General features: G+C 47.4%; 2 protein-coding genes across 4 annotated transcripts; one reads left to right on the top strand and one right to left on the bottom strand.

Moving 5' to 3' along the window:
* Positions 1-288: 288 nt before the first annotated feature.
* On the bottom strand, positions 289-5,591 carry LOC311497100 (zinc transporter ZIP1-like). The gene is made up of 4 exons (XM_084557234.1): positions 5,303-5,591; positions 3,211-3,460; positions 2,437-2,567; positions 289-1,502 (listed from the first exon to the last, which is right to left on the bottom strand). Exons 2-4 carry the CDS (start codon positions 3,416-3,418, stop codon positions 858-860), a joined length of 984 nt encoding a protein of 327 aa, XP_084413360.1. The 5' UTR covers positions 3,419-3,460; positions 5,303-5,591; the 3' UTR covers positions 289-857.
* Positions 5,592-7,797: 2,206 nt separating this feature from the next.
* creb3l4 (cAMP responsive element binding protein 3-like 4) lies at positions 7,798-13,283 on the top strand. 3 transcript variants are annotated; one of them, XM_084557228.1, is made up of 10 exons: positions 7,798-7,852; positions 8,546-8,671; positions 8,788-9,037; positions 10,082-10,194; positions 10,274-10,363; positions 10,438-10,544; positions 11,645-11,713; positions 11,959-12,043; positions 12,126-12,219; positions 12,399-13,283. In XM_084557228.1, exons 2-10 carry the CDS (start codon positions 8,549-8,551, stop codon positions 12,680-12,682), a joined length of 1,215 nt encoding a protein of 404 aa, XP_084413354.1. In that variant the 5' UTR covers positions 7,798-7,852; positions 8,546-8,548; the 3' UTR covers positions 12,683-13,283. The 3 variants fall into 3 exon arrangements, with proteins under 3 accessions (XP_084413354.1, XP_084413352.1, XP_084413353.1); XM_084557226.1 differs by having other exon boundaries at positions 7,803-7,987; XM_084557227.1 differs by lacking the exon at positions 7,798-7,852 and adding an exon at positions 7,974-8,047.
* Positions 13,284-13,662: the final 379 nt, after the last annotated feature.

The following is a 13,662-nucleotide window of genomic DNA, read 5'->3' on the forward strand; positions in this document are numbered from 1 at the left end:
AGGAGGAGTAGAGGAGGAGGAGGAGGAGGAAGGAAGGAGGAGGAGGAAGAAGAGGAAGGAAAGAGGAGGAGGAGGAAGAGGAAGAAGAGGAGTAGGAGGAGTAGAGGAGGAGGAGGAGGAAGGAGGAGGAGGAAGAAGAGGAAGGAAAGAGGAGGAGGAGGAAGAGGACGAAGAGGAGTAGGAGGAGTAGAGGAGGAGGAGAGGAAGGAGGAGGAGGAGGAAGAGAGGAGTAGGAGGAGTAGAGGAGGAGGAGGAGGAGGAGGAAGGAGGAGTAGGAGGAGGAGGAGGAGGAAGAAGAGGAGTAGGAGGAGTAGAGGAGGAGGAGGAGGAGGAGGAAGGAGGAGGAGGAGGAAGAAGAGGAGTAGGAGGAGTAGAGGAGGAGGAGGAGGAGGAGGAAGGAGGAGGAGTAGGAGGAGGAGGAGGAGGAAGAAGAGGAGTAGGAGGAGTAGAGGAGGAGGAGGAGGAGGAGGAGGAAGAAGAGGAGGAGGAGGAAGAGGAGGAGGAGGAGGAGGAGGAAGGAGGAGGAGGAAGAAGAGGAAGTGGAGGAGGAGGAGGAGAAGATGAGGAGGAGGAAGAAGGAGAAGATGAGGAGGAGGAGGAGGAGGAAGAGGAAGGAGGAGGAAGGAGGAAGAGGAGGAGGAGGAAGAGGAGGAGGAGGAGGAGGAGTAGGAGGAAGAAGGAGAAGATGAGGAGGAGGAGGAGGAGGAAGAGGAAGGAGGAGGAGGAGGAGGAGGACAGCCTTCATCAATGATCAGGTCTCTTCAGTTTTTTAACGACATCAAATAAAATCTAAAACCTAAAGTTCTCCAGACTCTGGTCCTTGCGTTGCCGTGGCTACAGCCGTCCCGTTGCCGTGGCTACAGCTTGATGAAGAGCACGCCGGTCACCGTGGCGAAGCCGCCCAGCAGAGCCGCCACCTTGGGGATGCGGCTCCTGGGGGAGGAGAGCTCGTGGGGGAGGATCTCCATGAAGGTGACGTAGAAGAAGGTTCCCGCCGCCAGCCCCTCCAGCGTGGAGCGGGCCAGCCGTAACCGTGGCGACGCCCTGCTCTCCATCAGAGCCACGCCCAGCCCGATGCCCAGGGGAGACATGGCGGCGAACAACAGCAGACACCCGGCCACCGCCGAGCGCCGCAGGCGACCCTGAGACAGCTTGAAGGTCAGGCTGAAGGACACGATGCTCTTATGGATCATCAGAGCCAGAACCATCTCCAGAACCTCCTCCCCCTCCTCCAGGAGGCCCACCGCCAGACCCTCAAACACAGAGTGGAGGGACAGAGACAGAACCAGAACCAGCGCCCTCAGAGCCGACTGGGACACCACCTCCACGGGGGCGGGGCCAACAGAGTTCACCAGGAGAGCCCGGCGCTCCTCCACCTGAGAGGAGGAGGAGGAGGAGGAGGAGGAGGAGGACTGGTCCTTGAAGGCCAGGACGATCTGCTCCAGAACCAGAACCAGGAAGAAACCCATCGCCATGATGAACTCTGGGAGAGGGAAGTGGAGCTGGAGGAAGAGGAAGAGGAAGAGGAAGAATGAACTTCATTACCCAGAATCCAACATGTTTTCTTTCTGACTCATAAAGAGGCTACGTTAGCAGCTCTGTTAGCCGCTACATTAGCCGCTCTGTTAGCTGCTCTGTTAGCCGCTCTGTTAGCCGCTACATTAGCTGCTCTGTTAGCAGCTCTGTTAGCCGCTACATTAGCCGCTCTGTTAGCTGCTCTGTTAGCCGCTCTGTTAGCCGCTACATTAGCTGCTCTGTTAGCCGCTCTGTTAGCCGCTACATTAGCTGCTCTGTTAGCCGCTACATTAGCCGCTACATTAGCCGCTCTGTTGGCCGCTACATTAGCTGCTCTGTTAGCTGCTCTGTTAGCCCCTACATTAGCTGCTCTGTTAGCCGCTCTGTTAGCCGCTCTGTTAGCCGCTCTGTTAGCTGCTCTGTTAGCCGCTCTGTTAGCTGCTCTGTTAGCCTCTACATTAGCCGCTACATTAGCTGCTCTGTTAGCCGCTCTGTTAGCCTCTACATTAGCCGCTACATTAGCTGCTCTGTTAGCCACTACATTAGCTGCTCTGTTAGCTGCTCTGTTAGCCCCTACATTAGCCGCTACATTAGCTGCTACATTAGCTGCTCTGTTAGCTGCTCTGTTAGCCGCTACATTAGCTGCTCTGTTAGCCGCTCTGTTAGCCGCTCTGTTAGCTGCTCTGTTAGCCGCTCTGTTAGCTGCTCTGTTAGCCTCTACATTAGCCGCTACATTAGCTGCTCTGTTAGCCACTACTCGTTACTAACAAAAAACAAAGCAGAAATGTCTCTGGACTTTCAAAATAAAAGACGATGTTCCCAACTCAGATTTGACCTTTTTCTTTCTATGTGATGTCAGTGCAGGGGCAGGAGATCAGCTGATTGAACCTGTGAGGGGTCAAAGGTCAGCCGGTGCCTCACCGTGATGCCGGCGCTGCTGAAGGCCTCGGCGATGCTCTGCAGGTAGTCAGGCAGGAGGTCCAGGAGGCAGGTGGCCAGAAAAACTCCTCCAGCAAAACAGCTGATCAAACTGAGCAGGAGGCGGCGCAGCTCTGAAACGTCAGGTCACGGTTTAACGGTTTAACGGTTTACTGCTGCTGAACCTGAACGCTACACATGTGACAAATAAAACCTTGAACCCTGGCGTAAAAAACAGCTGTTCAACGTTTAGACGTGTTTACACCTAAAACCTGCCTCATTCAGGAACCCTCTGATAGAACCAAGAGTTTAGACAAATACCACAAAGGTTCTAGTAACAGTAGAACCAGGCCCACTCTCCATGTGGACATGTGGAGAACCAAAGAACCCAAAGTGTTCCACGTTGGGTTCTTACCTCTTGAAAGTGAATCTGGCTCCAAAATCCTACTGATTCCACTACAGGAGGCAACGTACACACAATTCAACCTTTGGACATTTTATTTCTCCTGGACATCATCACATTCTACCATTGTGATCATTATACAATCCAGAAGAAGATGGAGATTTCCTCCATGTTGTTCACACATGGAACTCCCCAGGGGAACTCTGTTCTATGAGCGGCCGGTAGCTGGTTAGTTGAGATTGAAGGTTGTAAATTAAATTCATACTCATGTAGAGGATCTGGTTTCATAAAGACTTTCTGTCATTGAACAAACTCTGAGTGTAAGTCTGGACCAAGCTCCTGGTTTTGGGTCTGAAGTCTGAGACCAGTTCTACCTGGGTCCACGTTACAGCGGCCGGCGCCTCGGACGATGCAGAACGGGACGAATCCAAACAGCAACGTGACGGACAGCAGCACCGCCAGAGCTCCCAGCTTGATCTCCAGAGCAGGAACGTCAGCGGGGTTGATCTGCAGCGCCGGCGTTTCCCGACCAGGAGGCAGGAGGCCGGGGGAGGAGCCTCTGCCCAGGACCGACATCTTCATCAGGGACGACTCAGACCATGGAGTCACAGCGAGGACCAGCGTCTGTCAGGGACAGAATTAGAGTCTGAAACGACCTTTGACCTCTGCATGCTCTAAACACATTAAAGAGAGACTTCCTGTTAGCTGCTAACATGCTAACACAAAAATAAAGGCTAAACAGAAGGTAGAGCTTAAATCTTAGATTTATCTGCAGTTAGACGCTTAATTAGCCTGAAGAAGCTGATCTGATTGGAGCAGAATCAGTTCCCAGCAGAGAGACTCCAGATGAACTTTAGTAAACGTTTGTAAGTGGAGGAAGTTGATGTGACGTCCAGCTGTGATCTGAGAAAAGGTCAAACTTCACAGAGTAAATACAAGGTCAAGGAAAACAAGTCTGGATCTAACTAATAAACAGGTATTCACCTCCTATTGGATAATTACTGCATGGGTGATTATCTTTCATCTGACAACAAGTTATTTAAGCCCAACTGATGCAATGAGTAGCTTCTCATTCCTTCAACAACCATGTCTAAAGACACATCCTGTGGTCGTCTGTTTGAGAAGGGTCAAATCATTGGCATGCATCAAGCAGAGAAAACATCTAAGGAGATTGTAGAAACTACTAAAACTGGGTTAAGAACTGTCCAAGGCATTATTAAAAACTGGAAGGATAGTGGAGAAGCATCAGGGTAAGAAGAGAGGCAGATGAAGTGATGCACCCATCATGCCTAGTGTCTACTGTACAAGCCTGTGGGGGCAGTGCTATGATCTGGGGTTGCTGCAGTTGCTCAGGTCTAGGTTCAGCAACATTATGAGGTCAGCTGACTACCTGAATATACTGAATGACCAGGTTATTCCATCAATGGATCATATTCCAAGATGACAATGCCAGGATTCATGGGGCTCAGATTGTGAAAGAGTGGTTCAGGGAGCATGAGACATCATGTTCACACATGGATTGGCCACCACAGAGTCCAGACCTGAACCCCATTGAGAATCTTTGGGATGTGCTGGAGAAGGCTTTGTGCAGTGGTCAGACTCTCCATCATCTATACAAGATCTTGGTGAAACATGAATGAAACACTGGATGGAGATAAATCTGGAGACATTGGAGAAGATTATAGAAACAATGATACAGAGAATGAGCTGGAATCAGAGATAGAGGAGGTCCATCCAGATACTAGAGGGGGGCTTTTATTGTCCAGGTGGTGTAGATTTAGGTGGAGGAACAGATCTGGTTCAAGGACCGTCCCGTTCCCACTACTGTGTCTGAGAAACTCATCACCTGATCAGCTGACTGTCCACATACAGCGTCAGCATTTAAACCAAACTGTAAACTGTTGTTTCAGAACCATGAACATCATCTATCAACCATCAACACCATGATCCAGATGTTGGAACCAGATGGAAAGACTCTCACATGTTAAGATCTGATTTATTCTAGAGACAAAGACTCAGATTAGACCTGAACCCTGGAAGCTTCATCCTCAGAGGAACCAGGTCTCTGATGAGGAACCAGGTCTCTGATGAGGAACCAGGTCTCCTTCTTTTGATCATAAAACCTTTTTCTTTGTGTCCTGAACATGTTTTATTTAGTTTCTAAGTGTCTCTGATCGTCCACACAGATCACAGCCGTCCTCTAACATAAACAACACTCTGATTAAAACTGATCGCTGCAGCTTTCCTTCCTAGAAACATCAGAGGAATAAATCAGAGTAGATCACAGTCAAAATAATAGAAATCTAAACTTTACTTTTAAATCACAGCCACATGTTCTACACACATCTGTCCCTGTGTCTCACTGTTGAGTCAAACCAGTGTCTGTCCAGTGTCTGTCCAGTGTCTCTTGTCTGTCCAGTGTCCAGTGTCTCTTGTCTCGTGTCTGTCCAGTGTCTCGTGTCTTACCTTCCAGTCTGCAGCGTGGTGTCCAGGTTTCTAGTTTCTTGTGAACGCAGCTCGACATGTTTGTCCGGGAAGTGGTGAGTCAGTCCTGATCAGCTGATCCCGCCTCTTCCACGAGCTGCCGTCAAGTTCACCACGATGAACACAACGCGTTTCCTGTTTCCAAAATAAAAGCCTCCAGGCAGATAGTAATAGTTCACACTAGGACAAAACATTTCATATAGAAATATATATTTAATGTGTGTGTGTGTGTGTGTTTGGTATGAGGGGACAAGAACCTTTCATACACACACACACACACACACACACTACCGGTCATAAGTTTTAGAACACCAGACTTTTTCCAGTTTTCTACTGAACATGATTCAGTTCAGTGTCTCATTGCACTCTGAAATGAAAGCATAGAACAAATAAGCGTTTTGAGTTGAAACAGAAATCATGGAATCAGTTTATAGACCAAAATGTTTTCTAAACCTTTGACTCATCAGAGTAGCCACCTTTGGCAGATAATAACAGCTGAACACACTCGTGGCTTTCTTTCTACAATAGAAATCAAATATTCTCCAGAAAGTTCTTCCCAGGTCTGTTGCAGAAGTTCTCATAAATGTTTGGCTCTTGTAGGTTGCTTGGCTTTCACTCTTCTGTCCAGTTCATCCCAAACCAGCTCCATGGGGTTTAACTCTGGAGACTGTGCTGGCCACTCCATGTTTTCAAGCTGACCATCTTTTCTCCTGAGGTAGTTCTGTCATAGCTTGGACTTGTGTTTTGGGTCATTATCTTCCTGTAGGATGAACCTCTGACCAACTAGGCTCATACCAGAGGGTACTGCATGGCGCTGCAGAATGCTGTGGTAGCCGTTTTGGTTCAGGATGCCTCTCACTCTGTACAAGTCACCGACCCTGGATCCAGCAGAACAGCCCCAGACCATCACACTTCCTCCTCCATGTTTGACAGTTGATGTCACACACTGTGGAACCATCCTCTCGCCTACTCGACGGCGTACAAAGATCCTGCCTGATGAACTGAAGATTAGAAATGTTGATTCATCATTCCATAATACCTTCTTCCAGTCTTCAGTAGTCCAGTGGTGGTGTTTCATGGCCCAGACGAGCCTCTTTGTCTTAGTCTGACATCTTAGCAACGGCTTTCTTGCTGTTCATTGGACTTACACGACTTGAATTGCAATAAATAACTGGAAGAATTAGGATGTTCTAAAATAATGTGTTATTTAATTTTAACTGCTCCATCAGACCATTAATAATCACATCTGATGAATTATTTTTATTTAACAACAAACAGATTAATTACATGCTTTTATTGTGGCGGTCAGAGCTCTTGGTTTCCGGTGTAGTTCGGTCTAAATGACGTGTTGGAGCCTTTAACAAGAATCAGAGCAGAGACCTTTATGTTTATGGGTCAGAGGTCAAAGGTCACAGACACCACAAACACAGTCTCAGCTCTTCTTCACTGGTGTTAAACTTGACTCCTGACAAACAGAGAAGAAGAAGAACCCTGCTCTGAGGTCACTGAGGTTGGTTCATCACGTCTTCGTTCACACGTCAGAACACGGAGGAACATCTGGTCGGTTGTGATGTTTAGTGGGACAGGCCCAGGTGGAACCAGGTCCCTAAAGACTCAGAGTATCTGGAAGATGTCGGGAGGAAACGGGTTTAGCATCATGTGACGTTATAACCGCTGTTATCTGCTCCACTCAGTAAAACCCAGGAGAACCACACGCCGACCATAAACCAGAGAACTTCATCCTCATCCAACATTTATGACCCGAGACCTTCAAACTCCTGGAAACTACGGATTTAACAAACCTTTAAATTCACAGAAAAGGACACACACACACACACACACACACACACACACACACACACACACACATATATATTCAAGTAATTGACAGACTAAAAATAAAAATCCCCAAATATGTGTTTATATTTATTTATTTTTTGTTTCTTTTATTATTTTCTCTTTCATAAATTCAATATATATATGACCGAGATCATCTTAATAAATAGAAACACAGGTCTATATATTTATTTATTTATACTTATATATATATATATATACATATATATATATATGTATATATATATATATATATGTATATATATATATATATATGTATATATATAAGTATATATACATATATATATATATATATATATATGTATATATATATATATATATGTATATATATAAGTATATATATAGTATAACATGATGTGATGTTTGGTTTAGTTGTGTTATTACTGTATTTATTGATCTGTAAACATGTGTGTTTGATTAAAACAATAAATGAGTAGATTTGATTCGTCTGGCTGTAAAAGCTCCAACAAACCAGAGACACACTTCATCCTCTTCATCACTGAGGAAGATCAGACTCGGCAGACTGTCTCCTCCCCCCACACCAGCAGGGGGCGGGGATTCACCTGAGACGGTTTAACTACCACCGTTAAAACAAGAGAAGAAGAAGAAGAGAAGGCGGAAGTAGATCCACAGTCTGCTCCGATCTGTCACCAGCACGAGAGCTCGGGATCCACAGTAAGACTCTTAGTGAGTGTTAATTAGTGTTAATTAGTGTTAATTAGTGTTAATGAATGTGTGTCAGTGAGGTGACGATGGAGAACCGACGAGTCTGAACCGGAAACAACAACAACAACAACAAGAACAGCTGTAGTGAGTACCAGCAGCTGATCCAGGACCAGTCTCTCTGTTGATCAGCTGATTATTGATCAGGTACCTGGAGCCAATCAGAGCTCAGGACGAGCCCCGATTGATTGATTGATTGATTGACTGATCAGCTGTTCTCCGGTCTGTCAGGACCAATCAATGATCTGATATCCTGGAACCGTTCACCTGTCTCTCAGGTTACCTGTCAGTCAAACCAGCTGTGGGCGTGTCTGTACCAGGATGTCCTGTCCTGTGTTTGTCCTGACTCTTTACTCTGGGTGTGTGTGTGTGTGTGTGTGTGTGTGTGTGTGTGTGTGTGTGTGTGTGTGTGTGTGTGTGTACCTGTCTCTGTGTTGTTGTGAGGACATTTCAGTGTTCCTGTTTGGTTTTAAGGTGTTTATTATAAAGTTGGACGTTGTTGCGTCCGGTACCAGAGGACTTCATTCATTAGTCGTCAGTGTCTCTGGAGGGCGGGGCTTCTGTTTGTATGTGTTTGACCTGTGGGCTGCTTCCTGGACATGTCCTCTTCCTGTGAGACCGTCCTCACCGTCTTTGTGTCTCCAGGTGATGGACGCAGAGAACGGAGACCTGTTTGTCGGCAGCTGGACGTTGGACGCTCCGTCCTCCTCAGAGCTCGTCTTCAGCCAATCAGAGAAGCCCCTGCAGGACTGGGCGGTGGACCCCGACTGTGTGAGTCTCACACACATAACCTATACTCACCGGCCACTTCATTAGTTACACCAGTGACTTTAAACTGACCCATGTACCTAATGGACACGTCCTCATGTTTAATGACACCTGAACAGACGCTGGAGGACAGCGAGTCGGAGGACGTCCTGGCCGCCGTCGACCCTAACGAGGTGTTCCCCAGCGGGCCGCCGGCCGACCCGTCCTCAGAGAGCGACAGCGGCTTGTCCGACGAACCGTTCCTAGAGAACTCCGTCACCATGGCAACCGCCCAGCCGGTAACCGTCTACCAGGTGGTCTATGACATCAGTGAACTGGGCGGAGCCAAGACTGCAGCTGGACAAGAGAACGTCATCTCCATAGAGCTCGGTGAGTCAACGAGAGCTCTGCTGCTTGCTAACACCAGAGCCGGTCTACGGAGAGCCTTCCCACCAGAGCCGGTCTACGGAGAGCCTTCCCACTCTCTATTAAGTCCCATTGTAACGACTTTTGGTTGCAGTTCCACCAGATTTCCACTGGGGGCGATCGCCATGAGTGCAACATGAATGGGACTCTATGGAGCTAAACGGCTAAATGTGTCTCTTTCACCCGATTGTCGTTGAGAAATCTCAGATTTGATTGTAGGTTTTGCAAGTTCAACATGGGTTATAGATCAAAAGTTGAATGAACGAGAACTTATGTCCTTTCGTTTTCTTACAGGTTGAGTTGTTGTGGCCCATAACACACTAGCATTGTGCTAATGAACGCTGATTGGTCAGTGAAGGACTGATTACGACCAGATCCCGCTTGACGGCATCGTGGCATCCGAAGCGGGACCAGAATGTTAAGGCGGACTTTTTTCGGCCCGGTCTTTTAAAACAACGAAACAGAAACTCTTCTAGCACGATTATTTACCCATGTCAGCTGTGTTGTCCATGCCTCCAGAGAAAAGAAAGTGCAGAGCGCGAAAGCACCAAAGCAGTGGCTGAAGGATTGCCGTAAAGCAGTATCTGGTCGTACGATGTGTATGACGTCATTGACATTTTAAAATACTTTTTAAAGCAAAATAAGTGACTCTAAAAAATCTAACACCCAGCAGTGTGTAATTTCTTTGCATCTCCTTTCAAATTCAATATTCAAATTACTGCACAAAAAATTATATCCTGAGAAAAGTGGATTTTGAGGGGTACTGCTCCATAGACCTCCATTCATTCTGCACTCGTCCTGAGAGCGCCCTCATATGGAATCAGAGTGGAACTGCAACCAGTTCAGAAGCCGGAAGTTCAGTGAGAGTGGAACTTCTCCCCTTATTAGACATTCTCTGCTAACACTAACAGCTAGCAAGCTAACAGCTAGCAAGCTAACATTAAGTTAGCCACTGGTTAGCTTGCTAGCTAGTTGACATGAACACATTAAACTCCTCCCCTCCTCCAGATGAGTGGAACTCTCGGCTGCTGCTTTCAGACTCGTGCGTCGTCAACGAGCTGCCGGTCTCAGCGGCGCCCTCCACAGGCGGCGGACGACATCCTGGCCTCGACGCCAACCTGGTGAGATCTGGTTCCTGTGTGCAGCTCAGAGCCGGAGGACTGGAGGACTGGAGGACTCATTCTTCTTCTGTTGTTGCAGTTGTTCCCGGAGCTTCAGCTGACGGAGGAGGAGCAGAAGCTGCTGGTTCAGGAGGGCGTGTCTCTGCCCAGCAACCTCCCTCTCACCAAGGTCAGAGCGTCTCCAGGAGAATCTCAGCAGCTTTAGTAAAACGATAAAAGACTGACTCTGAACTTTGCTCTCAGGCCGAGGAACGAATCCTGAAGAGAGTTCGGAGGAAAATCCGCAACAAGCAGTCGGCTCAGGACAGCCGGCGGAGGAGGAAGGAGTACATCGACGGCCTGGAGAGCAGGTACCGACCCGACGTCTGGGACAGGTTCACAAAGGAGTTCTATAGCTGGGAGGGTTTGGGTCCGGGTAGAGGATGCTAGGCTGAACATTTAGTTTCCAACAGAGACACTCCAGAAAGAAATGTAGGTGAGAGAGTTCAGTCTGTCTCCAGGTGAAGAGAATGAACTACATCAACATGGAGTCTGGTTAGAACCTGTTCAGACTTGTTTCAGGGAATAAGACTCAAAACATCCTGAAAGTAGACAAAGAGAACCCAAACAGGTTTATTACATTAAAAGGAGTAAATATTACATATCAGTGACGTTTCTAAACATCATGTGGACAAGACAGAAGACTATTGGGACAATGTCTAGTGGACAGATGAGACCAAAGTAGAATAGTTTGGTTTAAATGAGATGAACCAACACTGCATCATTCCAGCATCAGAACCTCATCCCTCCATCAAACATGGGGGTGCTAATGTCCTGGTTTGGGCCTGTTCTGCTGCATCTGGATCAGGACGTTCTTGTCCTCATTGATGGACCAATGAATTCTGAATTCTACCAGTGAACTCTAAAAGAAAATGTCAGGACATCTGTCCATGAGCTGAATGTGAAGAGAAACTGGGTCATGCAGCAAGACAACGAGAACCAAGAACACAAGTGGTTCTACAAAAGAACGGTTAAAGAAGAAGAAGATGAATGTTTAGGAACGGCCAAGTCAAAGTCCTGACCTTAATCCAATAGAAATGTTGTGGAAGGACCTGAAGCAAGCAGTTGATGTGAGGAAACCCACCAACATCTCAGAACTGAAGTGGTTCTGTTCTGAGGAATGGGCTAAAATTCCTCCAAGCTGCTGTAGACCACTGATCAGCTGTTACCAGAAACATTTAGTGACAAGGAGGTCACAGCAGATACTGGACACAAGGAGGACATGATATGTAATATTGGCTCACTTTAGTCTGATACACTGGTTCATTATTCTTTGTCGACTTTCAGGATGTTTTGAGTCATTTTATGAAGAAATGTAGAAAACCCTGAAGAACCTTCTAACAGCTGTAACTGAGCTGTAAATCAGTGGGACGTCTTCAGAGACAGAAACTGGACTTGTGTGTGTTCACAGGGCGGCGGCGTGCTCGGCGCAGAACAAAGAGCTGCAGAGGACGGTGGAACAGCTGGAGAAACACAACATGTACGATCAACAGTAATGATTGATGACGAGTCAGAAGAGCTTCAGACCTTCACCCTGGTTTACAGCTCCATGATCTACACGTCACATGAAACATTTAAAATCTTGTCTTTAACCTGTTGATGTCTTGTGGACGTCCGTCTGCAGGGGGCAGGGTCTGACCTCTGACCCTCGTTTCCGTGGTAACGCTGTTGTTCTGTGAGTTGTTTTGATGCCATGCTGAGTGAGTGATGCTAACTGTTTGTCAGGTCCCTGCTGGCTCAGCTCCGTCAGCTCCAGTCTCTGATCAAACAGACCGTCAGTAAAGGAGCTCAGACCAGCACCTGTTTACTGGTAGGACGCGTTCATGTGGCTGTGATTGAGTCATTCATCCTCTCACAGGTGAATCAGTGAGCGGTGTGTTTGTGTGTCGTAGATCATCCTGGTCTCTCTGGGTCTCATCATCTTGCCGAGCTTCAGTCCGTTCAGACGCAGCTTGTCTTCAGATGAGGACTCCAGACCGTTGGGAGGTCAGTCTCAGTCGGGACACCAGCAGCCCTAAACAACAACAACTAACAACTAAACAACAACTAAACATGAAATATGATCCTTTTATGGTTCTAATGTAAAGTCTGACTGACATTCAATCAGCTCACGTCGCCTGAAGAACATGAACCAACCAGTCCTGGTTTTATTGCTCTGCCTCCAGTTATCTCCAGGAACATCCTGACTGATCCTTCGTCCTCACAGCCGGCACCTCGTGAAGCTGAGGGTCCGTCGGTGGACTCCGACTCGTCTCGGTCGCCTCCTGATCTCGGACATCCTCCAGACGACGCGGACGTTCAGGAACCGTCGGAGATCCCCGAGAACCCTGAGAACTCAGACGCTGATGGAGCGCTCCAGGAAGGCGACCAGTCAGGGAACAGCTCGGTCCTGGTTCTGAGTAAAGGAAGCCGTGATCCAACCAAACCGGGCCACGCCGACGAGATGTAGACGTTTAGATCTGAACCGGAGCCTTCAAATCTGAGACTGTTCTGAAAGGTTTAAGGGTTTTAAGCTGTTTTTAAAAGTTTATTCAGTGTTTAGGAAAACTCTGTCTGTGTGACGCTAGCACAGCGTTAGCTTAGCACAAAGACTGGAAGGAGAGGGAACCTGTTAGCCTGCTAACTGTTAGCCCAACAGTTTAATCTGTCCTGGCTCCTATTCCTGTAGTTAACTGCATTAGCATTGTTAGCATGGAGGCTCCTGCAGCGTTCAGATTACTGACTGTAATGTAATCCAGTACTTCAGAGGCCTTTAACAGGCCTTTAGTTGGTCACATGCTAATGCTAACTGATGCTAATGAGGCTATCGCAGTGTGTCTCAGCTCTGGAAGAGACTGTTTGTTAAAGTGCCATTATGACCTCTGACCTCTGACCTCTGAGTTGTTGTGTGTCAGCAGGATCAGAGAAACTCGGTTTAATTAAAAGGAACCTGGTTGATTATCTGTGATTTGATTGATGAAGAGTGAAGAAGGAGACGGTTCTGATGTTTACGTCTCTGTTACCATGACGTCAGAACAGAGAGAAAAAATATCATTTATCATCAATACATCAGAGAGGAGGAAGAGGAGGAGGAGGAGGAGGAGGAGGAGGAGGTCTCTTGTCCTGAGGTTTAAGCTCTAATGCTGCCTTCAAGTTTCCTGGTAAACTCCAAACATGTTTCAGTTCCTGCTGCAGGTTGCCTGGTTGCCTGGTTGCCTGGCTGCCTGGTTGCCTGGTTGCCTGGTTGCCTGGCTGCCTGGTTGCCTGGTTGCCTGGCTGCCTGGTTGCCTGGTTACCTGGCTGATAAACTAGTTGATCCATTGATCATGTTGTGTTGTTCTCTGCCTGTAGATGACATGTTCAGGTAACTGATATTTCCAATGGTACCTGAAAGCAGCATGGACACAAGAACAGAACCTGATAAACAGGTGTACCTAATATTCTGACCAC

This window comes from Chelon labrosus, assembly GCF_963514085.1.
Source record: "Chelon labrosus genome assembly, chromosome: 12".
NCBI lineage: Eukaryota > Metazoa > Chordata > Actinopteri > Mugiliformes > Mugilidae > Chelon > Chelon labrosus.

What these genes read in the sequence shown, in the direction of transcription:
- LOC311497100 (XM_084557234.1), bottom strand. Translation starts at nt 3,418, where the DNA reads ATGAAGATGTCGGTCCTGGGCAGAGGCTCCTCCCCCGGCCTCCTGCCT. An exon ending in CCGCTGTAACGTGGACCCAG is followed by an intron (nt 2,568 to 3,210) that starts GTAGAACTGGTC and finishes CTGACGTTTCAG; the next exon opens with AGCTGCGCCGCCTCCTGCTC. An exon ending in TCAGCAGCGCCGGCATCACG is followed by an intron (nt 1,503 to 2,436) that starts GTGAGGCACCGG and finishes CTCTTCCTCCAG; the next exon opens with CTCCACTTCCCTCTCCCAGA.
- creb3l4 (XM_084557228.1), top strand. Translation starts at nt 8,549, where the DNA reads ATGGACGCAGAGAACGGAGACCTGTTTGTCGGCAGCTGGACGTTGGAC. An exon ending in GGGCGGTGGACCCCGACTGT is followed by an intron (nt 8,672 to 8,787) that starts GTGAGTCTCACA and finishes ACACCTGAACAG; the next exon opens with ACGCTGGAGGACAGCGAGTC. An exon ending in CGTCATCTCCATAGAGCTCG is followed by an intron (nt 9,038 to 10,081) that starts GTGAGTCAACGA and finishes CCCCTCCTCCAG; the next exon opens with ATGAGTGGAACTCTCGGCTG.